This window comes from Pleurodeles waltl, chromosome 12 (assembly GCF_031143425.1).
Source record: "Pleurodeles waltl isolate 20211129_DDA chromosome 12, aPleWal1.hap1.20221129, whole genome shotgun sequence".
NCBI lineage: Eukaryota > Metazoa > Chordata > Amphibia > Caudata > Salamandridae > Pleurodeles > Pleurodeles waltl.
In genome coordinates this window covers 88,367,571-88,395,065 of record NC_090451.1, presented here as the reverse complement: position 1 = coordinate 88,395,065, position 27,495 = coordinate 88,367,571, and the positions used below count along the sequence as shown (strand labels likewise).

General features: G+C 41.8%; 1 protein-coding gene across 1 annotated transcript; it reads left to right on the top strand.

The window, feature by feature from the left end:
* Window positions 1–280: 280 nt before the first annotated feature.
* Window positions 281–26,773, top strand: LOC138267929 (t-SNARE domain-containing protein 1-like). The gene is made up of 2 exons (XM_069217203.1): window positions 281–1,542; window positions 22,827–26,773. Exons 1-2 carry the CDS (start codon window positions 1,041–1,043, stop codon window positions 23,804–23,806), a joined length of 1,482 nt encoding a protein of 493 aa, XP_069073304.1. The 5' UTR covers window positions 281–1,040; the 3' UTR covers window positions 23,807–26,773.
* The last annotated feature ends 722 nt before the right edge of the window (window positions 26,774–27,495 follow it).

Genomic DNA, 27,495 nt, shown 5'->3' with positions numbered 1-27,495 from the left:
CTTCTTCGGGAGAAACGTTGAAACCAACAAGCGTCACCCGAGCGCCCCATGGTCCGAATCGTACGGCTTGCGCTCGTGTAGTTTTATTGCCGGAATAAAATACAAAGTTTGCTTTAAACCATTTTAATAATAATACTTTGCCACCAGTGACGTTCTGTATTTTCGCAAACCAAGATTTAAACATTATTCGTTTTTAATACTGTACAAAATTATGATGCCCGATGTTATCATCATTCATACTTTTTTCGTTCCAGTTTTTACGGCGTTGTGAGCTAATAAACTATGAGCGGTTAAAGATGGCCCCAGGTTGCCCAACTATTGAGGGCAGCGGCCAACTGAAGTCCAGCCTGGCTCTGCCTGTGCAGCGGCGGATCGCCCTGCCCATGCGCACCGCCTTTGTTGGTCTGGTGTACTCGATGCCTTCGGAGTAACCGGAAATCGACGGCCTTTAAAGAGATACTCCAAAAGTTCCTGCTCGGGTATCACTATAATTTTTGCACTATAGACGTCGGAAGCCTTACCGATTGGATGCCTGCCTCGTATTCAAGAAGTAAGTCCCGCTTCTGGCCGCCTGTCTGGACCCATAGACTTTAATGGAGGGTCACACCTGGCCAGGTCTCCTGGATCCAGAGGCTTGAATGTAGGGCCACATCTGGAAAGCCCAAATGGGCCCATGAAACTCAGCCAGCCTCAGCGAACTCCTAGACTTTAAGGGTGTTTCATTCCTAACATGACTCAGTGGATGTATGTGTTTCACGCCTGACAAATCTTAAATGGAATCTAATGTGTGACAAGCTGAGGTTGTATACACCCATGGACTTAACATGAGACTCTGAGCTGTGCAAAAAGACAAAAGTCCTACAATACATACTTAAGAAGGAGTAACATGGAACTCCAAGTGCATGTGTGCCACTAAGTACACAAGCTACCAAAATCACTTATATAGCACATGTATACAGTACGTTATCAAGAGTTGTTAGCTGACACATTGGGCTGGTTTCAGAATACATATTGCTGTATTAACAACATACCAGTATACAATGATCTCAATGCCAAAAAAGACCATGAGGTCCAACCACCTCCCACTTCATCTGGTACGACACTATCCAAACAACATGGATGTCGACAGCAGTGTGAATCCACCTTACAGAATGCAAAAACGAAAGCGCAATTTTACAGAAACAGAGGCGGATATTCTAATTCGCTACGTGATGGAGCACTATCCAGCCCTACACAACAACCAGGGACACAATTTAAATGTTAGGGCCAAGCAGGCCATGTGGCAGCAGGTGACTGATCAGGTCAATGCCATGGGTGTTGAGCGCCGCACTGTTACTGATATCAAAAAAAGGTGGCAGGATGAGAAGCGCCGAATCAGGGATAAGGTACTGCGAATCCAACTTGCTGCTGCATTCCCAGGAGGTGGTCTTGGTAACCACGAGAGGCTGACCGCGAGGGAACAGGCCGTATGTGCTCTCATCAGTCCCCAGACAGCGACGGAGGCTGGTATCGGTGGTCTGGACACATCCAATATAGATCCAGGTATGTGAAAATAAACATATGTGATAATAGCGAGCTTTGCCAAATCCACTGGCGCCTCATCATATCTAGTATGGGCATTCTTAGTTGTATACACTAGAAACTAAACCTTCCTCAACATGTGTACCGACCAGGCAATCCCCAATCCAGCACTTTTCACTTTCTCGCATACTCTCAAAAGCTTGCAGCGTAACTACCATGTAGCTAATCTGTATTAAACCTCTCCCTATAGAAGTTTGGCTTTGCACTCAATCCAACATCCTCATCCATGAACACTCTATAACAGATGACATCACTTCAGAGCTTCATGTATAATCTTATACTCTTTAAATAGGAAACACAACATAAATAAAACAGGTCACACAGTCCATCTCCATGTAGCTATTACATATGAAAATCCTTAACAGTTCTAGCAAATTTTAACTACAAACAGATTTGTTTCAAGTTAGCTTTCAAGGAGAATATCTTCAGGTGAAATACAGAACTTGCTTGCTGTAACCCGATGGATTAGAAATGGCACTGATTATTTCATTTTCAGTACATTGCTCTCCAACAACATTCTGACAATCTATCGGACAAATTGACTGCCTTCATTGGGCATTCGAGTCTCAGATTAGAAAATACCAGAAGCATGTGCAACATTTTGCCATTTAGAGGTGTCAATGCAACCTTAGAAATTTCTGAACAGAAAATCTAAGACTCGTGCTAGTCCATCATGAATTATGTACCCCAATAAGGCCATTAACCATTTACCTCCATTGCTGCAGCAGTGTTCTACTAGTTAAAATCCTGCTCAATCATTATTTTGTGTTCCCACATATTGCTGCAGAACCTCCAAAATCCTTGCATGGTTCCATCACCATAGAAAGTTACATGCCAGTGATATATTATACAATCCGTCAAATAGTGCTGTGTCAGCAATAGCAATTTGTCTGTAATAAAGTACCTTATGCCACAGTTCTGACATTTCTAGATAGAGCTGTCACCGTAGATGGATTATCTTCTCTAATTTTCATGTTTTCAGGATGAAGCAAAAACAGCAGCATCTGTGGGTAATTCAAAGTCCATTTTGAAAAATATTTAAATGATCATTTGAAAACTTTTGCTGTGGAGGTAGTACTTCAAATTGTTTTTAAACCGATTTGAACGTTGAAATTCAGCACCTTGAGCATACACCCGAGTTGCAGACGTCAACGTTGTTTCAATATATGCATTTTGAAACAGCACCCCCCCTCCACCCCCATTTTTCACTATCAATCATTTCGGATCACTCTAACTTCTCTTGGTGCACATCATGATCAAGTGACCTTTGTGGACGAATGTCCATCATAGTAGATGTCACCTTTTGGTTGAAATTCATGATGCCTGGAGGCAAGTCTAGCTACACAAGCATGCAGTTTTCCTCCTCTGCATAATTCTTGCCATCAAGGTAAAAAATATTCCCACGTACTACAAGTGAAACATCACTGTGCTCGCAATAATGGAATGCTTTGGATATCCTAGAATGCAGAGTTCAAGATTAGGAGACCATTTTGTGTGTGGCCATGGGAAGCAGACTTTTCCCACCAGTTTCCCCACAAACCAGTCACGTTTCTGCACATATATTTAGCCACGTATTCAACATGCAAAATGTGGCTACAGAAAAGCCTGAGAGCGATTTTACTGTATATCTGATAATCCTGATTCAGGAGGAAACTCGAGTTTCTGTATCACCTGTTCATGTTAACATTTTATAGATACTAATTCTCAATTGATTCTTCCGTCACAATGGACCTTTTATATCATTAGTTGCCTTTCTTAGTTGATCTCCCAAGTAAACGTCACACCTGTTTTAACAATTATTTGAAGAGCTCTGTTTTATATGAAAATATTTCAATTAAATTAATGCAAAACTTGCACATCTTATGGAGGTGCTGAGTGTTTACGTGGAGAAATTACAAGAACACGTCACTTTAATTACATTTTGTATTTACATAACTTCAAAATACTTCACTTCATTTTGCAGTACCATACACTTAACCTTTCCCAGACAAACATTCCTGGATTTGACAATGTTTACAAATCAGAACAAAATAAAATAATGTTTGTCTACAGTCTTCCCTTAAATCAGTATGTAATTCAACCTTACTTTTTTCACTTCATTAAACATGTTTATCAGACGTTGCAAATCAGCATATGCAAAAACAAGAAAAATTCTCAAACATTGAAATGCACCAGTCCAGGTATGTACTTTCGGCAAATGGTCTTGACTGTGCTTTTAAATCACCTGATTGTATGTTGTACACAATTTGAATTTTAGAAAAATGTCCTCGACAGTCTTAACAAGGGCATAATTTCCTGTATTTTGAAATCCACTTAAATTTATAATTGAGGTTTACTCATTCTACATGTGCAACTAACTAATTTTGTTGGAAATTACAATAGGCAAGCTTCTGTGGAAAAAAAACAATTGGGTTGATACTCCGAACAGAGCACATGTTGTGCAACATTTAAAAAATCATTTCAAAGGTTGAATAGTCTACTCTAAAACTCGGAACCTCACCGGTATTTCCTACTCTTAAATTTTATCCCCCAAAAAGCCTTTTGTACACCTCAAAATATATTGATAATACAAGTTTGGTTGGATTATCTCTGAAACTTCCAGTTTGTAAAATCTTAATAATTAGGTCAAAGCCTACCTGACAGCACAGCTCTATGGCTGAGAAAGGCTTCTTGGGAACATTCTGAAAGTTCCCTGGGAATGCATTTCACCCATTGCTTACCATTAGCTTTATTGTTTGTGGCTGACATTTGCTTGTTTTCAGATTTCTGGCTTTATTTGTTTTAGGCTGGTAGCATTTCTTCAAACTTAGCCTGTTTACCACCTCTCTGATTGGCTCCTTGTATTGTACCACAAATGCTCACTTTCTGGAATTTTGTTTTAGGTTTCACTTAAACAGCACATGCTCTGTCTCTGCGATGCATTTTGTTTACATACAGTGGGCGTACCGCCGGCCCATAACTTACCATTTGTTGGCTTCAGTCTCGCTCTCATTTCCTCCTTTCCCGTTTGTCTTGGCATACCTGCGTCATTTCCTCTTCTTGTGCTTGACCCTCCCCTGGAGCATGGACCAAATACTTGTGTCCTTCCCCTGCTCCAGATTGTGGTGCTACTTTTTTGGTGGTGTGGGAGGTCTCAAGCACGCCATATGAGTGGTTGTGATTTCAGTCCGTCTCCCATATCACCATCTATGTAACTTCTATTCCCTCCCACCAACCCCTTTCCATGTTGCTTCTTTTCCCTCCCATCACCTGCCCAACAATGTAAGTAAATCAGATCATTTATGACAGCAAATAGGTCTCCTGTTGCATACAATACGCATATTGTTGTACTGTAAAGTGTAACTGCGATTCTGCAAGCCTTCCAAAAAAAGAACACTGCAACATTATTTCTTGTCCCCCAAATTATATTTACTGTGTAAAACATTTTTTGTGATGCGTTCTTCTACTTTGTCCAAAATATAGTACTCACCAGTGTAGTGCTTCTGTGAAAGATTGACAAAACCCATGAGAGATTAAGAACCCTGCAGAGCTTGTACTGAGACTCTGATATAGGTCTTTGACTGCATTCATCTAGACCAGTGCACTCTACACAACTCTAGTCTACTCTGCACCACAACACTCTTCGCCACTCACTCTGTGCCACTGCACTCTTTTGTTCTGCTCTTCTCTGCACTCTATGCCACTCCACACTATGTCACTCTACTCTACACCGCACCACTCTCCTCTATGCCACTGCACTTTACTCATCCCTGTACCTCTCTGCTTCACTCTACTCTACACCTATGCACTCTGTGCCACTGCAGTGTGCACTACGCTACGCCAGTCTGCCCTACACGACTCTACGCCACTCTTTGCTGCTGCACTCTACTGTGCTCCACACTATGCCACTGTACTCCACCCCACCCCACCCCACTTCATGTCTCTCTACTCTGCACCACTCTGTTATATGCCACTGTACTCTACACCACCCTAATCTACTCCACTGCATTCTAAGCCAGTTCACTCTACTCTACCCCACTCTAATCCACACAGTGCTGCCCTACTCCACTCTACCCAACACAACACTTTGTGCCACTCCATACCAGGCAATGCCACTACACTCTATTCCTGTGCTCCGCTCAATGTCACTCTAATCTATGTCACACTACTCTACGGCACTCCAGTCTATGCCACTCACTGTACTCCACTATATGCCACTCCACTCTACTGTACATCACGCTACAACACTCCACTCTATGCCACATCACTCTACCACACTCTGCTGTTTGCCCCTCTTCTCTACCCCACTTCACTTTACACTACTTCACTCTAAGCCACTCCAAGCAACTGTATGCCCCTCTACTCCACCGTACAAAATGGCTAAAAGACCTTGGCAAAGACAATAGCTCTTGCATAGATGAAACCTATCAGCGTTGCCAATGCTTATTTTCTTTTTCGTGTGGCACTCCAGGAGAGTAGATGTGCATGCTAGTCCACAGCAGTAAACTGCTGTATTTCTGTCAAAAGGTTTCCTGCCTCCTGTCTTTCTGCTTGAATGATTCTACTTATCTCTGCCTTTCCAGGTCATCTAACTCGCATGCTTGTGAGGAACAATGCTCTGTTTACCAGCTTGTTTACTTTGGTTAGTGCTCTTTACTAAAAGCAACACCCCCAAAATAACAATACTGCAGTTCAGAAGTGAATGAGCAATAAAAGGCCTTTAAACTTTGTTTTCATCTTGTCGCATTTGGTGTGCATTCAAAAGACAGAGGTCAAATGTTAGGCTCTGTCTCTCGGGGAGCTTGGGGTTTACTTTTCTTTCTCCACTGCAAAATGAGAGAATTAATATGACAATCTTACTAGGTACGATAATGTAAATAGGTTATTGGGTGTTTTCTAGCACACAACAAAATATAAATGCCTGTAAATGAACTGTACAAATGTGCCAGAATTAGGAAACCACAAATTAAGCCACCTTTTTTTGTAATTCTGAAATGTGGTGGAAACATTTATTTTAATAGGATCAAAACAAATCAATACACCGGGTGATGTTGATTCCCACATTATTTGTGCGCTGGATAGTTTTATGAGTAAAACTGTATGTCTTTGCAAATTTCAGATGAGAATGTGTTTGCTGTAATGGCATTGCACTACCACACTAGGCATACTCCATTCTGTGCCATTCCACACTACACCACTCTGCACCACTCCACGCCATTCTACTCCACTCCACTCCACTTTCTCTGTTTTTCATAAAGTTTCTCATCCTTGTATTTTTTCTGTTATACACCCTAAATCAGAAGACTTAGCAGAGCTGATGGGTTCCTCCACATGTTGAGGAGCTATTATTATCTAGCTCAATGATTAATTTAAAAACGTGAACCCAACCACTATTTCATCTTTTGAAAATATTAACCCATCCACGAAGTGTTCAAATTTGGCTAGCTACATACATTTCATATAGCTCCTGAGCCTCTCGTCAAGTATGTGCTTCTTTCCTTCCCATGACTGATGGGTTGAATTTTGAAATTATAATTTTTTCCATCTTCATATGCATCTAACTCTTCATCATCAACTTTATTTTCTAAGAGAATTTTCAAAAATATTTTCTAAAATTCTTCTCAATTCTGAGCGTGGAACAATCACCTTTTTTCTAGCTCTACTAAATCACTCATAAGGCAAACCATCTATATACACCTTCTAGTCTATGTTTAGATATGATTACATTGTTGTCCCTCCCTTTAAATTATCAAATACTATTTTTGCAGCATTGAAGTTCGGAAAATATTAATTATGCCCTGAATTAGAACACTAATCTTAACGCTCTAAGCAAGGAGCGCAACTTAATCTAAAATGAGGACAGGGCTTTACATTTAAACAAGTTTCCTACGGACCCTTTTTTTGAAGAAATAGCAAAATAATTCTGAAATATACATTCTGCTGCTTGTGATACTCATTCTTCTTCTCAAGAATAAGTAAGAATAATAAAGGGTGGCTTGAAATCCTATAGCTGGGGTCTGATTCTAACATTTTCCATTGATAGTGGCATGTATTGTTAATCCCCAGATATGCACAAGAAAACACAGCTTTGCAGACACGAAGGAGTGCACACAGCTTTCTCTGATGGAACCTGGTGTGCATTTTCCTCCCAGTAATAACACAAGGACTAATAATTGCAAATAAAAATACATTAATAGCTAGAAACAGTCCAGTCTGTGGTGGCTCTGCAGACCCTGTGACCTGATATGCCAATACCCACCTCTGAGTATTATCAAATAAACAGCTTCACTTTTCACTCCCCTTTTATCCCCCTTATTTAATTTTTGATTTTTTTCTTCTTTTCTTACTTTTTCCAATGGCGCAACATCTGTGGAGAATAGTGGTTAGCCCCAGGCTTGTCTGAAAACTAGTGAAAGAAGCGTTTTCAAGTACATCCCTCTGACAAATTATTCAGCGTGCAGGACTTACAAATAAGACATTTTGGTTAGGTCGCCAGGGCCTGGCTGCTTTCTTGGCTCAGTTCTATGTGACAACTAGACACAATTAATTCACTCTAGCAGCTTGCACTAGCATAATAAAAACCATTCTCATGTAATTAGTAAGTAAAATTATGCCTTTTGCCACATTTTATTCCCTGACAGCCTCACCGAGGCAGCAAATAACAGCTTGTACAGTTCCTAGTAAGCCAGCAATGCTTTAATGTGCATGCATGCAATCATCAGTATTCGTCAGATAGATGACCAGCATAGAAACGATTGTTGAGATGCAGATTTACTAGAGTTTGCCGTTACCAACTGAGATAATGAGCTAGAGTAAACAGCAGGCACCCTCTGTACCGACACAACACATACAGGCCTGCAAAATGAGCAGCCTCGTCCCTGATAGGATCCCATAAGTCTGCTACAAGACCTGCTACTTTTACCTCCAAATCAACATTGCCCACAGTAATCATTCTGCATGAGACGTTTACATTGCTGAGTTAGTAACATAAATATATCTGTAGTGTTCTTAACAAGAATACGTTGTAGTACAACAAAGATGTGGTTCTTCCATAATCCTCACAAGTCATGGAAATGATGCAGTTAAAGCGGAACATTGAAAATAATATAATCCAGATGTGTCCGTGGAAGAAGACTCTCTTAAAGCATTCAGAAAGAATTTTGAGGAAGCTGTAAAGCAGAGGTAGACAATCATGTATAAGCCATTAAATCAAAAGGATGAAAGTTAGTTGTGTCAGATGGAAAAATGTAAGTCAATATCAGTACTCAGAGAACAGGTAGTGAGAAGGAAGAGACATGAAAGTATAAATAATACTTCGAATATATTTCATAAATCATTTTTGCGGTCAAAGGATGAGCAAGGTGAGCTGTGGTTTATAAAGGAGTTGAGTTTCCGTTCCTGTGAGCCTTGCCACTGAGCAGTGGAATCTAGGCTACCACATGAGGGGGCTTTATCAGTTCTCTTAACAGAACATTAGTGACACAGATGGTGTTCTCAGTACCCTGTTTTAGTTGTCCACTTTTGCACTAACATTTGTTATTTGTATTATTTACAATGATCCACTATGCTCTATTTCTTTATTCCGAGTTGCAAGGATGCAAAAAGAGCTGATTGACTGGGGGGGCATGTGCGGCTGGGATTGACTGCAGGGCCTGGCCTGTGACCAGGCCCTGCACCTTACCCCCTATAACCTCCCAACTCCAGCCTTTGGCCATGCTAAATATGCAGCACACTGCGTGCAGAAGCATTATTACATGTGTTTCCCTTCCCGCATGTCTGCGGGCAGGAAAACAGATGAAAACTCTACTTCCAGCAAGCGGAAGCAGTGTTCACACTCCCACTTGCTGGGAGAGGAGTTAGTGTTTGCTTTTACTTTGTGTGAGCTGTCACAGCTCCTGCCAAGCAAAAGCAAACAGCTGTCTCCCAAGGGTGGGCACCTCAGGAGATAGCATGAGCCGGCCCTAGGGGTGGTGGTCCCCAGGGCCATGAATGGCTCCAGGATGCCCCCTCTCCTTTTTTTTTTTGCACGGGGAGGCCCCCTCCCTCTTTTAAAAACAGAATTTGTCACAGGGGCATCTGAATGCCCCAGGAGGGGATCCGTGCGGCCTGCCCCTTTTTTGGAAAAAGACCCAGGGAGTTGATCGTCCCTGGGGCCCGGGGGCTCCGCCCCCGCTCATATATTTATTATAATGTAGCCCCAGAGAGGTGGTTGTCCCCGGGGCATAAGGAGGCACTTGGAGGGGGTCCCGAGCACCCCGTTCCATTTTTAAAAATACAATGTGCATGCCCTCGGGGCCTGGTCCACCCAGGTGCTACTTTAAAAACAGTGCAGGAGACCACGCTTATTTTATTTTTTAATTTACAGCGAAATTTGCTGATATCCACACATTTCACTGTAAATTTAAAAAGAAAAACATTTTGCCTGGGCGGGGTCCCAGGAGGACCCCAAGACCAAGGCTACGAGGTTAGAGTATTTGTACCCTGCCTCCTTTCCTTTCCAAAATGGCTGCCAACACTTCCTAGTTGAGGTGTTGGCAGCTAATCAGATCTCTGCACAAGATCAGTAGTATTTGCAAATTCGTTGCAACCCTAGATATACAAATTTGGAATTCCTCTAATTTCTCAAAAACTACTGAATGGATTTACACCATATAACAAAAGTGCTTTCTGGATCAAGAGCCACCTTTCTGCCAAACTTGGTGTAATTCCGTCCAGGGGTTCGGGCTGTAGTCGTGTCTGAAATCTCGATGGGAATTAAAATGGGAAACACACTTTTTTTTAACCCACCTTTTTCTCAGCCCTGCTTGACGGATCAGCCCGAAACGTTCCATGCACAACAAGAACCATCTTGACACTTTTTGGGGGGAAATTTGATGAAGATTCGTCAAATGGCACCAAAGATATAGCCAAATCAAAACACGCTTTTCCTATGGAAGCTGGGCCGTAACTATAAATACCTACTGGCATATTATACACTTGCAGTCGCTACTGTGTAGTGATAGGTCAGGATTTCTATAGGAAGAGCCTTTTTTATCTTGCTAATAACTTTGGTGGCATTTTACGATCTGCGTCAAACTGTAAACAAGTGTGTTCATCACCTTCCTGGAAAGTTTCTACGTGATCCATCAAGTGGGGGCCACAAAATGTTGATTTCCCATGTTAATTTTCTTTGTTTTTTTTGTTTTTTTGGATGCTTGAGAAACAGTTAATTACAAAATAATGTATCCAGTGAAAGGAAGTAAAAACACCACGTATTCTATTAACATATGTTCTTAGCTACTTTGAAAGTTTAAAATTCCAACACTTCTTTTAAAAAGCATTAACAATGAATTGACCCATAGGCTTACCAGTTCCTTAAATATAACATGAGGTAAAGATAAGCTACATTTATTAATACAGGTGGTTCCCATCAATTACTGAAGGCCCAACCGTCCGCTTCCCTCATCTTATCCCAGGCCAAGGTCTATTAAACAAAGTGCTTAAAGTGCAGAAGAAAAGGGCATAGGTGCAGAAGGAAAGTGCATATTGTGCCTAGTAGAAGAATAGTACCCTTAGGGGTCCAATGTAAACATCCAAATACATATAGAACAGATGCCACTTTGGTAATTACCAGCTGCCGAGAGTTGACTCATTCTTATATATATATATATATATATATATATATATATATATATATATATATATATATATATATATATATATATATATATATATATATATATATATATATATGACGCCATGTGGTAGCTACACTCAAGCGATATACAGCCCTTGATAAAAAAATAAAAAACCTTCACTCTATACTTCCCGGTATCTCTAAAACTCCTAGAAGCATGATACTTGGGGTAAGTTCTGCATCATATTTCAATTAGTCTTTTAAAAATGTTGTGATCTCAGCCTTCAGCGGGTCTAATCTTATGCAAGTTGCAAACCTATTTGTAAGATCCGTCTCGAGTCAATGACACCTCGGGCAATGTGTCCTCTCTACCCTCCCCCACCAAGCTGTTTTGGCATGGGTAATATATAAATCGAAGGCTGTCTTATAATGTTGAGTCTGCGGTTCTGATTACATGAGTAAAATGTAACTTAGCTCAAGAGATTAAAAAAAGGCCCTGATATTTAGTCGAGTTCGCAAGATCATCATGTTCAGAGGTGAGAATCGAATACAATAAACTTATTGAAGATCTACCTCCCCCTTTCAGTATCTCCAAGCGGGTAATCTTTGAGCAGCCCGCCAGTTTTCTTGAATAAGAAATCTTGCACTTGGAAGTATTTAAAAAATCCACTATGCTCAAGCCCATGTCTCTCCTGGAGATCCTCAAATGTTCTCATCCCGGTTCCCTCGAAAAAATCCCCAAGTTTTTGAAGCACCTGCCAGCTCCATTTTGCAAAACAGCCATCCCGAAATAATTCTGGGAGGAGGGAATTATTACACGTTGATGCATACTGATCTAACCTTCCAAGGTCTACTTTCTTTCGCCAAGAATTCCAACATTTACAGGCAGCCTCTAACACCTTGAACCAAACTTTCTTGGAGTAGCTGGGCTCCACCAACATTAGCAATCCGCCATTTGACACAGAATCAATTAGCAATTCATAGATGTTTGGCATGTATTCTGCCCCTTTTGGACCATCCTCCTTTCTTGCCACCAGAGGCTGCATATATTGAAGGTCTGCAGCAATCTGATATAATCTTAAATTAGGCAGGGACCATTCGCCCCTCTCCCTGGGTAAGACCAGATATTTGCTTGCCCTTCTGGTCTTTCCAAATGACCAAATAAATCTAGTTTTTTAATTATATATAGCTGTAGACTCTGTCTGTACAATACTAGAGGAATTGCCCAAAACAGATACAGGACCTTTGGAACAAATATCATTTTAATTATATTGCAACAACCCATTATAGACATGTGCAAAGTATCCCGCCTGCTGAAGTCTTGTTTTGCTTTCCCTAAAATTGGCATCAGATTTAAATTAACTATCTGGTCCACTGTAGCGCTGATGTCAATCCCGAAATACATTGCATGTTCTACCCTCCGGTTGTCTTGTGTGAAGGTATGGTGGGATTGGTCACAAGCAGAGTTTTATCTCTATTCAGTGAGTACCTCGAAAACTTGCCAAACTTACATGCCACCATTTCAATTTCTCCTAAGGCCTCATACGGTTTGGCCATTACCACAACCACTTTGTCTGCATAAGCTAGGATTTTAGTGTCCCATCCACAGCACCTTACTGATATAATAGCTGGGTTGTTTTCCAGCTGTTGAAGTAGGGGGTCGATACACAGTGCAAAGAGTAATGGGGAACTTGGACACCCCTCTATGGCGCCCTGCCCGATTTGTATAATATCTGATTAATCTCCCATCATTTGTAGACAGACAACTGGCCTGCTGTATATAGCCTGAACTGACGTTATAAAACCCCTTCCAAGCCCATATTGATCCCATGGCTTTCCATAGATATTCCCAGTTGACCCTGTTAAATGCTTTTTCGGCATCCAACAGGGCCAGTGCCTTAGGTTTACCAGCAATACTGGTAGCATCGAACAACGTTCTGACCCTTGTAATATCGTTCTGACCCTTGTAATATCGTTAGTGGTATTTCTCCCTGACACAAATCTGTGTTGATTTAGTGTGACCAGTTTATTTATGGCAGTGCGCAGTTGACATACAAGGACTTTGGAGTAGATCTTAGCATCACTATTTATTAATGTTGTGGGCCTGTATGAACTTGGGTTTTACTTGTGTGAAAGGTTCTAGCATAGTTGGTAACAGTGCATTCATAAAAATCTTATAAATTTCCAGAGGGATTGCGTCCGCCCCTTCCGCTTTTCCAGTGGTTAGATCTCGGATCGCATCTTCTAATTCCTCAATCGTAATCTTGGTCCCAAGTCCCTCACGCTCACCCTTGGTGATCCTATCAGCTTTTACATTGCTCAAAAACACATTCATAGATTGTTCGCCTCTGAAGAGGTCGCTCTGTAAAGTTCTTCATAGTACCTGCAAAAAACATCTCTAATATCATCGGGATCTGAGGCCAGCCTCCCCAGTGAATCCCTTATTTTCCTAATTATGCCGGCGGCAACCTTCTGACGAGTTCGTACAGCAAGAAGGCGCCCAACCTTTTCATTATATACGTAGCACTCCATGCGTCTAGAGAGAACCTATTCTGCGATCTTTTTAGCAGAAATTTCATTGATTGCGGCTTTTGCAATTGCAACCTTCTGCAGGGCAGCATTGAGTTCTAAGCCTTCCGCGACATCAAGTACAAGCAGAGTTTTTTTCTAATCTGAGTTTTTTATATATCTCCCTAATCAGACCTTGGGTATGTTTCTGCAGCCCTAGGCCAAAATTTAGGGTTTCTCTGTGGATCCCAGCTGTTAAAGCATCCCATCGTACTTCCACAGGGGCAGTACCCCTATTTAATTCCAAAAAATCCAAAAGCCATATATTTATGACCAACTCCTCCTGCTTCTTTTAAGACCCTCCATGGCAAGTTCTAAAACCAAAGGGTTGTGATCTGACATAAAGCGTGGGTATCGCTCCAAACGCGCCCCCCTTATTAACTCTGGGGTTATGAGGAAGAAAATTTGTTTGTCTGGATTACTATGTGGAGCGGAAAAATATGTATAGCTGGGATCTGGTGCGTTCAGAGTTAACCAAGCATCCACCAGTCCGATCTCTTTTTGTAAACTGTGATGCACTTTGAACACCCCGGGTTTGCGGCCGGAAAAGCTGCCAGAGTTAATTTCCTTGGTTACCTTCAAGCCACCCAAAGATCCATTAAAATTCAGATCACCACATGGGGGGGCGGGCCACTCAGCTAATTCCACTGCCAAAAAGTCGAATACTGCAGGATCATCAAGCACTGAGCCATTTAAAGAGCACAAGGTAAAGCCTCCTGTAGTATGACAGCATTCCGTGACAGCCCATCTTCCATTCTTATCTGCAGCATGCTGGATGAAATGACAGCCCCTACTGCTCGCTAATATGGCAACCCCTCTAGTTTTCGCGTTCTGTCTGGTACATATCACTTCCACCATCCAAAAAGAATAAAATATGTGTCTATTAAAATATTTTACATGTGTCTCCTGCAAACAGTATGTGTCTCCCCTTAGGGTTTTCAGATCTTCAGCTATCCTTCTCCTTTTCTGGGCATTATTCAAACCACAAATATTAATAGAGGCTATACAAAGCTTAGCAATTTTCTCATTGCCAATCAGGTACTGTGCTGAGCTGGCAACGTCTAGGGTCAATCCTATTTACCTTACAGTAATCATGTTTACTGTTTAATCCTACTACCAATTTCCACACCTCACACATTCCTTAGTTCTGTTATATCTTATTTTAGTCTCTACTTTAGCTTTCATAGCACCTTCCTCCCGCCTCTACCTCTGCTTGCTCCATTTTCCAAGCATACCTTTGACTTGCACCCATTCCTCCCTCCCTCACCCATCCCATCCCCCGCATCCCTGACCCTTCCTCTCCCATACCTCCCACCTCTGCCATTTTAAGCAATCAGATCCCCAGTGGTCTGAGTGATAGTTCCCTGAGTGCCCTCTGCAGACCACCCCCCCCCCAGCCAACCGGTACCATGCATATACTCAACCCCCTGGAAAGCCAAACGCATGATTGGGGTGAGGATACAATAATTAGTGAAAAGGGGAAAAAAGGCCCTGTGATTTGCATCATTTATACAAACCAAAGATCATAATTCACAGTACTGGTTCTCATATACCATTGGTCCATTGATCCAAATTACAAATAATAACCCCCCTTGTCATTTATTATAACACTCAACTTTATGAACCCATTAGGGAAAAGTCATCAGACCTACAGTCAAGTACCTATCAAATGAATTAATGTATTACTTCCGGCCCAGGAGCCCACACATAATTTCTTATTTTCTTATTGCAATTACTCCCATTTCTGAGGAATTAATTTATTCAGATATTCCTTTGCCAGAATCTCAGAAGTAAACACTTTAATCCTTCCTTTGACTACTGTATTCATTTGTGCCGTGGCCAGTAAGAAGGCTTCTGCTCCAGCTTCTTGATAAGGCTTAATTAAAAGCTGTAACCTCCATTGGCGTTCTACTGTAGTGTGGCAGATGTCTGGGCATGTGAAGAAGGTGTGGTCCTACACACATCTTGGAGACTCAGGCTGGTCCTTTTAAAAAAGGTCTTGAAGAAGAAAACCAGTATTACTCTTGGATGTTTAATGTCAGAACCTTGATCTTTCCCCCTCCCCTACTTAGGAGGAATCAATGCACCCTCTGTATTCCTGTCTTCCAGTCCCAGTTTGTGATTTCAGGGAAGGCTTTCCTCAGATGGCTAATCATAAATGCCCGCATGTCTTTGCCTTCTGCCCCTTCCTTTATCACTAGGAAGTGCAGATTGTTCCTCCTTTTCGGTTTTGGTAATCTTCCAGTTTCCACATGATGTCAGAGTCTCCTCCCTTTGATTCAGCATGCTCCTTCAGCATCTCAACATCAGCCACTACCATTGATGTTCTTGTTTCAGTTGAGTTCAGTTTCTCTTCAATTTCAACACAGGTCTTAGCAACCTTCCTCACTCTAGTCTGGAACTGTTTGGTAGCCATCCTGGCCCTCCGGCACTCTGTCCGGGTTCTTAGCTTCTTTATTGTGCCATATGTAAAATGTAACATCAGTTTGTCTATGCTAAATATACTACCTGTGAGGTTGTTTTCCTTATGCCCCTCTCCAGTACCATTCTCAGATGAAAAAGTCTCAGGCCTCCCTTCCGGTCATGGCAATCTTGCGCAGGAATAATCCCATTTCAGGGTTGCTGCTCTCTGCCCTGCTATGTTTTGTTCCATCTGTTGATCCAGATTTCACCCTCATTAGCCTAATTTGTCACTGCTGCTGTTTTACTGTGTACCTTGGCGCTGTTGATAGGCTGGTTCCACTATCGGAGGAGAGTCTAACTTCATCCTCACTATGATGAGAACAGCTGCTAATAGCCTGTGCGTCTTCAGTTAGTGAGTAAAACGTTTACCCTCCTTCCCGAGACGAGCCTGAGTTCCTTCTATTCCTTCTGTTCTTCCCTATGTTTTTGAGAAACCCTTCTATAGTAGGGCCCCTACCTGTACCTGTTCAATATAATTTTTGTTTACTGCTCTCCTCAGTGTATGGCTCTGCCAGGTTATCGCTGTTTCTGACACAGACTGTATTGCTGCTCCTTTTTGATATTTCAAATCCACTATTTTTTTGCATTCAGGTGTTGTCCAAACTACCAAGTGGTGGCCCTCATCTTTTCCCCCAAGTTGCTTATTTCAAAAGGTTGACACTCATCCATAAGTTGCAGTCCGCCCTCTCCCCCCGTTGCCCTTTGGAGCGCTGCACCAGCTTGAGTCCGCTTATCATCTGGGCTTATAAAGCCAGCGGTGGGGGAGTCAACGTGCTTGCCCACAGCAGCTTTTTTGGGTAATATTACATCTCTTACAGCCATCTCTTGTCCATTTCTGTTGGGGCGAAGAGAGTCGGCTGTTGCTCTTCTGATCTTCATTGCTTCCGCTTGTGTACCACCAGGAAGGGAGCTTAGCTCCACGCATTCACTAGCCTGCCCCTCGGTGCTAAAGAATTGAGTGATAGTGGGTCGCAGCCCTTCCCCTTGCTTATGAATAGGCTGCTCAATGCCATCTAAAGCCTTAGGGGTAACTTCACCAATTGTAATACTCTTTTTTTTTTTTTTTTTTTTTTTTTTTTTTACTGAACCTTTTACAGTCTAGCTACATGCTGGGGCCCCACTGTTCTGTTCCTGTCCCGTGCTCCGAGTGCCAGTCGACCACCAAGTGTTACATCATCTCTTTTATCTCTTGCAGCACAGGCGTTCTTTTGTGTCATATCCTCCACAGTTACTCTGACCGGCTCCACCGTGCTTGCCTCCATCTCGTTCCTTTTCTAGTGGCTGCCCTAGTCTGCAATCCTGCGTCGGGCTGCCAGAGCCAGCAGAGCCACGTCGTGTGAATCGCACCTTGAAGAAGACCAGGATGCTATAGATGCTGTCTGGGAGAAGCAACTGCGTCTTCCTCGCTGCAAGAATCCAGTAGATCTTGTGAACCCTGGGGCACTCCCAGGAAAACATTGAGCTTCCCCTCACTCCCATCAGCTTCCTCTTGCACCGTAGCGCTACCGCACCCTGCATCCTCACTGCACGCCCACACACACGGATCCGGGGGCGGAGCCTGCAGCCATCTTGCTTCCCTCCTGTTAATTCTCATAGGAAATTGATGTTGCAAATACAGAAAAAACAGCTGTTGGAATTACGCTATATTTGTGGAAAATTTGAAACTTTACTCAGAACGTGTGCTTTTTTGTGATTTAGAGTAAATCCTTTTAGCTGTTTTTAAGAATTGTGCATTTAAGAAGGTACTTCGGGTAGTCATAAAGCAGTTAAAGAAACATATACTCATATTGGTCACCTTAAAGGGTTCAAGCCAATCCTGATTGGCTGGCCACAGCATGAAGGATATGTAATGGCAGCCATTACAGGACTCAGGGATCAAGTCCCAGTGACCTAAAAATAAATGAAAAAAAAAAACATACAGTGGCACACAGTGAGAATACTCTGACCTCAGGGGCATGTGAGGATGGTGATCCCAAAGGGACGGCCCCTTGATTGGCTACCTGCAACACAAATAATGGGCTTTATTACGACTCTGGTAGTCTGAAGACCGTCAGGGTCGCGGTGGCGGTTGGACTGCCCCCACAATATGACCATGGTGATTGCGCCACGGTCGGACCGCCAGCACCGCCAGTTTTCCTCCATTGGAGGGGCTGGCGGTCCCTATCCGCCAGAGCAGTGCTGACCTGGGGATTACAACCCCCTTCTCCGCCAGTGGTTACATGGGCAGTAGCACTGCCATGTAACTGCTGGTGGAGATGGGATGCAGGGGCCCCCTGGCCAGCCCGTCTCAGTATTCACTGTCTGCTTTGCAGATAGTGAACATCGGGACAGGTGCTGGTGCACCCTAAGCACAACATTGCCACCGACTCTATTATGAGCCGGAGACAATGCTGTTGGGCATTTCCTGCCGGACTGATCCAGTGGGCAACTCTTAATGGGGCCTGCAGGATGACAGCTGCACTGGCGGCAACCTGCCAGTCAGGACTTCGGCGGACGGGCTTTTCTGTCCGCCAAAGTCGTAATGACCCCCAATATGTTGTGTCAGCTATTGCCTGGAGTAGAATCTGGTTGATGGTCCTCACTGAAATGCATTGTAGTGAATGGCAGTTTTTGAGGGTCACAAAAAGGAGTACATGTAAAAGGTGATAACAGATTTTAGTCACAATAGTTATCAAGTCAAATAATCTTTATTCAGCACAAACTATAAAAGATAATAAAAAGTGCATATAATACATAAGACAAATAAATAATGCCTTTCCAGCTAAAAAGTAAAATTATTAAAATATCAGTTCATCAACCAGAATAGAAATTATGTAGCATAAAACAAAAGGATAACAATATCCATACAACACTCACTAAAGAGAAAGGTATTATTAGTTGAAAGAAGTTAAAATCATACTGCAGATATCCATCAGGTAGTGCGGAGCAGAGTCAATGCGTCTATCATAGGAAGATAACCTCATACCTTTTTTTGATAGCTAATGCCCTTAGAATGAAATGTATCACCGTGTTGCATGTTTCTATAGTAGAAAGGTGAACAATTCTGTAGAAACACCAGGCCTTCCCAATAAGATCTAAGTTTGGATTTCCATAAAACAGGCAATAAAAAGGAGCATCTAGGCCCTGCATGAACAGTATAAAATGACAAGTACTTTGTTTTGCTGCATGGTCAAACCGACGTGGGGTAATTCCTGTGCCATGCACATTGGAGGATTAAGGTGACCTTGCAGTGTATCATGCAAAGTCTGAAAACGGCGAGATAACAGCAATAGAAAGGATTCATAATCCAGTGAAAATATGGTTCTAGGTTGGCTCTGGTGGAAATTGTTACATACCATTGACACCATAGGCTGCACCCTCTGAAGCCTTAGTTCCGAACAATGGTTAAGAAAACACAGTTTGACTTCTTCGTTACATTTAGGAGTGATCATGAGAGGGTTGGCAAACAACTCTTTCATGCCTATCATTTTGAAGGTATCTTTCAGATATGCAACCCATGGGATCCGGGCAACCCTATTCAGAGCTAGACTGTTGGTAATGCAAGATCTGACCAGAGAAGCCGCCCTGGTTTACTCAGGACTTCACCCTCAATAAGAGCGGGGCAAGACCCTGCTGATCCACCAAATAAGTAAAGCCTACTTCATGGCAGATCAGAGTAGCGGCCCCCTGGGGAACAAAGAGAAACCTTTGTAAAAACGATTTTCAACCTGATGGAGAATATTTGCATGTGCGTACCCCCAAAGACCTGCTCTGTATGACCCTGCAGAACTTAATTTGCTTTTATACAAGTAATTCAATTCTTTAGTAGGTTTCTGACCCAGCCTATGATGGAACCTGGACATTCCCTTTACGTTGTGCTCTGGTGGTTAAAAGTGAGTTTCATTTAAGAGAGGAACTGAAGAGGACCCCTAGATAGTTAAAATCATTCACTTTCTCCAGTGCTGATTTTCCCTTAAAAAGTTTTTTGATTTTGTACAATAGTTATCATTGTTTGTGGTGTTATAATCATGTCAGGAACTCTATTGTTTTCGCCATGTGAAAGATCTTGATTCACTGATGGGCTTGAGGAACCATGTTTGAGAGAAAACATTTTTTTCTAAGGATTGTCTCGGAAAGGGTGTGGAAGATGCTCTAGAACCTAAAATGAGAGCACATTTTCTCTAGGATCACACTATCTTCCTCAGTCATGTGAGAATAAAAGCTTATGTTCTTTGTAAAGCGTACATCCAACAGCAACATTCTAGATTAGGTAACTTTCTAGTCTTCTACTGCAGCTTTACCACAGAGTTCTAATGAACAACTAGACAGCTAACATTTGTATTTATGAGAAAAGTCTGGCAAGCCTGAAGCATATTTGATGGATTCAAAGTCATAAAACGTAAAGCATTTTCTTTTTAAATGAACAAAATGAGGAGGTTCTTTTTGTCAACGAAATTGTGGTTGGTGCTCTGGGTAGCTAAAATGAAGACTAATTTTCTATGGGCTCGCAAATACATTTCTCATCCATTTTAGTAAATCATTCTGAAATGCAGAATCGTTACTTCCATTGCCAGTGCCATTCTATCAGTCAACTCCCTAGTAATCAACGTCAGCATCACCACAGAATTCTAATGAACAGCTGGAGCAAACTATTTTTTATTCATGACGAGAGTGAGACACTCTGAAACTTTATTTTATTGGCATAGGAGATGTTGAATTGAAAGTTTTTACTGAAGAGCAGGCTGAAGTAAATGACCATTGAGATGTTAATGCAGACATGAAACCAGAGGGTTAAAAATGTGCTGGGAGGTTTGGGTTTTTAATAATTTTAGGCATAATATATTTTGAAGGTGGCTGAAAATATTGAAAGTAAAAGATGGCTGCAGAAGTACAGGATTCCCTTTGCACATCTGTTTACTTGGCTCTATCCATCTTCTCAATCGCAGTGTATAGTTTCTATATAATTTGTTTCTCTGAGAAAACAAAGGTTAAAGTGACATTATATTTACGTTACCTGCTAAGACTATAGCATGTTAAAAAACACAGAAATTCATTGAGTTAAAGTTTAGTGAACTAACTATAACTTGCACCCCCAACATGCACTGTTTATGACCCCACATATTACATAACTCATGAACTGCTAAAAGACACTGTTGATTACATCACTCTTGACATATTGAGTCGTAGCCTCCAGCCAGACCATGCTTCCAATCTGGAAAATATATATATTTTATAAATAAACTGAATAACACCCTACTAAGTGTAAATGTCAGGAAGCTTGCCACGCAATGTTTATTCAGTCATGAATATTCTTGAACTATAAGGTGCCAATCCTCATATTGTACTAGTCATTTTTGCACTCTTATCTTTCATGTCAAGCAACCTAAACATCAAGCAACTATGCATATATTACAGTGTTTGTGCCTGCGAGGTGGACAACATCAAGTAAATAATATTTGGCCCACTACTGCGATTCTTTACACAGCATTCTGGTCTCTTTGACAAAGTATTTGATACCTCTCCTTGTCACACCTATGAGTCCTGGGATCTTCAATGTAACCCCTGTCTTACCTTTGCTTATTGTGCCACAACTCGCTTATGTACGTACCAGCCAGGAAGATGTGCACCACAAGCCTGTAGACAGTTTCCCTCCATCTAACCAAATAGTATTTACTGAGTTTCACATCCTGCTACCATACATCATAACCATCCTGTGTCCCAATTCCAATTAACTACCAGGAGCTCCCCCTCCACACCTTTCAAACAAGTCAGAACTTATCCTGGCAAAAAGGAAACATAGCACTCACAAGCTTTAACCTGCTATAGGCACCTCAACATGCGAAGCACACACTATGCGTATGGAGGGCTGACATGTCTATATGTAAACCATCCTCAGAATTCCCTATGACCTGTTTAAGTTACTCATTACTGCTAAAAATTTGTGTTCAGAATTCCGACCAATGGAATTTTACGTCCATAGCACTCAATTACTAAATCTGTCAGGCATTCTACAAAGCCATAACCTACCACAACCCGCTCTTCTCACTGTCGTCATACCTAACTGTATTTAGTTTGGCATCCTATCCTAAGGCTATAAAAACAATTTATCCTAGCTGTTATCTTCCTACATATGCTATATGACATATCCCCTCACCAGCTGTCCCATGAAATACTTTCATGACCACCTTGTCATGTAATTAGTGCCTAAAGACGCACTGAAAATATACAAATTATGAACGTGAATAGTTTCTATGTGACCATAGCATGGCCTGACCAGTACATTGATGACCCATCCCTAATTTTCCTTGGCTGACCAATCGTGCCTTTACAATAGTACACATATGAACCTTGGGAGATGAAATATCAACAACTTCTTCTCCTCCCAGACTTCTGCATTCATTCACCTGTACACAACCTTTCTAACCACTGCATTCCTCCAGATAGCCTTGAAGATGTTCCTTACCTCCTTTGCAAATAGGGGCATTCAGTAATGATCTGCCACAAACAAGGTGCCATCTTGTATTGACATTGTGAATGCTAATGTTGAATCATGTCAGAGAATAAGTCTGTTCCTCTGATAACCTCTGAATGTCACTATTGTTGAGGATTTGACTGTTGTATACATTTATTTCCTATGCAGATGTGACAATTATTAAAGTAGACCCGGATGAGCCAACAACAAGCCAGGGACGAACGTCCAAGAGAAGGGAAAGCCTCCTTGATTTCCAAGCCACACTCAATCATCAAGAGGACTCAGATAGTGAAGATAAGGCACATGCACTGCAGGGACCCAACGCTGTGGCTGCTACCAGCTCTAGGTTGATGGATGCACAAATATCAAGGGGGCAGCCACAGAAATCACACATAGATATCTATGGAACAGTTTCATCACTGCCCACCTCTCACTTGCTGGCAGAAGACATTGAGGAGGAGGATGGGATGCCATCAAATTTGGATACACAGCCCTCCAGCATTGGATCGCCTGGACAGCCTTCTCAAATTACGTCTCCTGAAGGCCCTCCTATCACCAGTCAGGAGGCAACACCAGACAATACCCCAGTGCGCACACCATTGCCACAAATGAGTCACAGTCAGTGGATGCATGGATCTGTGACAAGGGGTGGCGAGAATGGATGGGAGTCAGACTTCTATATGCAGCCAGAGACTGTACAGGAATCACTCACTGCAATACAAAACAGCTTGGAAGGGCTCCGTCAAGACATAAATGGCGTCAGCCAGAGCATGTTGGCACAGACAGATGCAACTTCCGATGTGGCCTCTGCTATACACCATACGCGCCATGACCTGCAGCAGCTGTTGATGGCACAGCATCATGACAGGGTGGCCCAGCACCAGGAACTGATCCAGATTCACCGCCAAACCCTGGATGTGTTTAGCCGCATAGCCACCGCAATAGAGCACTTTGTGGGCTTGTCAAACTCCTCCACAGTTGAGCCTTCTGCCCAGTCGACTACACTGTCCACGCAAACGAGTCCTCCACGACAAGATTCTGATGTGGAGGTACCAGACGCAGTTATGGCTTCACCATCCCGTAGGCCCCTACGTGGCACAGAAAAACGCCGCAGAGGACAAGCACGTCATTCATCACCCGCAGACTAAGTTTCTCTATAGCCCCACACCAGCACTCCTCAAGCCTTCATGCCATATTAGGAATCGTCCTTTATAGTGCATCCCTACTCGCACATGCAAGTGTTGAGAGGGACCCAGACAACCTTACCTTATTTCCGACATGTACCCCCCCCCCAAAGCACCAGCACAATCGTCTCATCTTTGTAATACCACCAACACCCTCATTCCAGCACATATTTGGCATTTGTAGCCCAGGCTCTCTCTATTAGATAGTGTTTGGGCTGGATAGTATGTTTTGATTCTCAGAGACAGTTGCCAGTATTCATGATACAGAATATTTTTCCATAATCTCTGTAGTTGCTGACGATCTAGCCACTATACTAGATCTAATATTCTAGCCACTTAGTTCACTCAGCCATTTTGAGAACAAAATGCCAAATTCGAAGACTTGAAAAATGTTCTGCTTGTCTAGCATGTTTAGTTGTGCTAAGACCTCTACACAAAAATACTTCTAGCTACAAAGGCCAACTATTTACACTGTCAAACTATGTTCTCAAGTAATAGCTCTAAAAAAAACTATTTTAGTATTTCTTGTTGCATACACACTCCTCCTGCACCTGATATATCCCATTACGCCACCAGAGTCTGTGAGATAAATGCCTTCTTCAGTAATAAAAAAATCACAGTTCTTTACAAGTCGTGTCAGAGAAAGTTCACAAGTACTATAATAAACCTCTGTTCCTTTGTCATAAATTTGCCAGACACCTTTTGGAGGACTTCTGATTTTCATTGAAATGCAAGAGGCCACTCTTTAGTCATATTAAATCTTATTATTCCACTCTGTCTCAAACTATTGCCCATTAGCCTGTAGTAGATTCCTTTTTGCTGGTGGTATGATTCATTGAACGCTTAATCCCAGTTTGTCTGAAAGACTTCATTGTGCCTCTGAGATCATGCAAATTGCCATTCCTTCATTAAAACCTTAAATGTGGGAATTTTCTGAGTTTGGTTTTCAGCGGGTGTCCTCCGTCCACAGCTCCATTACTACTTAACAGTGTTACTTCTTATCTCCAAGACAAGCACATGCTGTCCCTTTTTACAGCAGTGAGCCAAACTTGCATGTTCTATACTAATGAGGTCAGTGGTTAAGACTAGGATGAAACAATCAACCTCTGCAGAATAAGAATTAAAAGGAAAAGGTAGATACTTATTCTCAACTCAAACATTGGTATCACTTAATCCTGTATCAATTGCAAGAGTTGGTGGTGCGGGACAGGATTATTTTTAAGATATTTTACTTGGTACACAAAGCTTCATTTGATCATACTCCATTTAATCAATGACCCCGGATGAGGAGCTGAAGCCCTTTAAGACTTGTTTGTTCACCAAATTCAATCACATTAGCACTTTCAAAGTGAACTTCCAGAAGTACAGAGGTACTTTCTATGCAGTCAAAAGTACAGCTTTGTCCATGTCTCACTACCTAACAGATTGCGCTTTCGCTGTCTGTTGGTGACAAATGTGTTCTACAAAGCATTCGACCTCTGATTCTAAAACTTTGTAAGATACTGGCCTGGCATGAAATGAAGGCAGTACATGGCATGCATTGTATTGCAGCACCATGAAACATCTAGACATTAACATGAACATCACACTTAAGCTGACATCCAACCCTTGTGTGTCATTAATGCACCTTCCTTCAGTTGTTGGATAATGCCATGAATGTGATAGAGCATGAAGGTGCCTACTTTGTGGTGCTTCTAGAACTTTAGGGACCTCTAACATGAATGATCATTGAGCAGAAATTAATATTTATTAATTTTCATGGGGACTGTGGGGTTTTGTTGTGCACCACATTTAATCATTTTTATGTCAGTTGTGAGTTTGTTTGGATGAGGACCTGCAGATCAGATCCACTCCTACAGATTGCCTTATGTTGCTAACTTTGTTCAAAATCCACATGGATGCACAGGACTATGTAGTGCATAGCCTGGTATCTCCTTCCACCACTGCATTGATGCCTGTAAGTAGCATATGTGGGAGATGTCCAGTACTTGATGGACTGCCTCTCTGCGGTTGAGTACTGGGTGCCAGATTCACTACCTCAAAATTAAATCATGTTACAACTTAAACTACTTTTATTATAAGCGTAACTCTACCCTCTTCCTGTTCATTCATGACTTTCCATACTGGCTACTTTTTTAATCCAAAATAATGTTGTCCTCAGGCAGGCCATTAAGTTGTGTTTTGGTCTCCTCTCTCAAAATTTAAATCCCCATGCAAAATCATGTACATGTCACTTTACAAATAAGTTAAATCCCTTGTCTCTGATCCTGACTTCAGAAAGAGTATCTAGACCATGTGTTTTTCAAAATTAGAAGTTGGTATAGACATTGTCTGTGGTTGTCCTTATTCTCACTCCTGTCCCCTGTAGGGCGTTCTGTGTTCAGCTGCATAATTGATCGTATGTCTGTAAATTTGAGATTGTTGCATAAATTGTTCATTCCTTTGCTTAGCCATGCCAATCAGGATTCTTGAATATCGTAAAAGGCGTTAAGTTCTCACCAGCCAAATTATTGCTTACAGCAAGTTCAGGGCAACACACAGGATATTCTGCGGTTGATAATCCCGAAGTATAGGCAAGGAAAACTATTCTCAAGCTTTTTCAGCAGCTGCACCTTTTACAGTGGGCATTCACCTGCAGCCCTCCGTACAGGCCTTCCGCAAATTCCCCACTAACACAATGCTTTAAGCTTTTCTCCTCAGTTCCTGTTTAATTTAGGACATTGTAATGTCTTTCAGTTATTGCTCTTCCCTTAATTTTTCTTTTATTTTAAATGGTATTTTTATTCATTTTTTATTTTCTCTATGTCTTTTGTTTTTCAAATTTGCTCAAATATTATCTCAGCTATTTTCATGAACTGTACTACACCCCTTTACACTTGGAGGTGTTGGTGTGCTTTATTTCATGTTAAAAATAAAATTGTATAAAGCTGGGTTTACTGTTGTTTCTTCTTGTGTGCCACATTGGATCACTCAGGAGCCTTGGTAGGGAGGGAATGGTTGTCTTATATGCAAACATCCTAAAGAAAATACCATCCCACAAGTTAGGGGAAGTAGAACATTGCATTTGGGTTGTCTGCATGGAATGAGTGCTTCAAGGAAGTAGAATGGATATAAAAGACAAATTATGTGGAAGTTCTGCCCAACATTGGTTCAGCAAGAACAAATCAATGGCAAAAGATTTTCAAGGTAACTCCTGAGCATACAAAACAGTTGCATTTAAAATTAGTTGTATATGAAGTTTTGGGGCATGTGTCAACCTGATGTTTAGTGTTGAGTTTGGAATATTCCAAGTTGTTTTTCTTTTTAATTACTTTTTCTTTCAGTTGCATAAGTGTGATAAAAGACTAATTAGCCAGTTCCCTAGAACCAACAGCATACATGGACTGATTCCTCAGATTGTTGGGTTTTTGCTAGGCAGTTTGATAGTTCTTGCAGGTGCTGCTAAAAAGAATCCATGCCTTGTTGGATAATTTCACCCTTGATGATCTGCTAATGTTCTTTAAAGGTGGAGCAGTGGAAAAATTGGAGCTTCCGAACCACAATCCAGAGAAAACCTCTATGATTCTAGCAACCTCAATTTATCCAGAAACCATGCAAAGTCAAGTTGGTGTACATGACAAACTATTGGTACAAGTTAACTATTGACTTTGAAA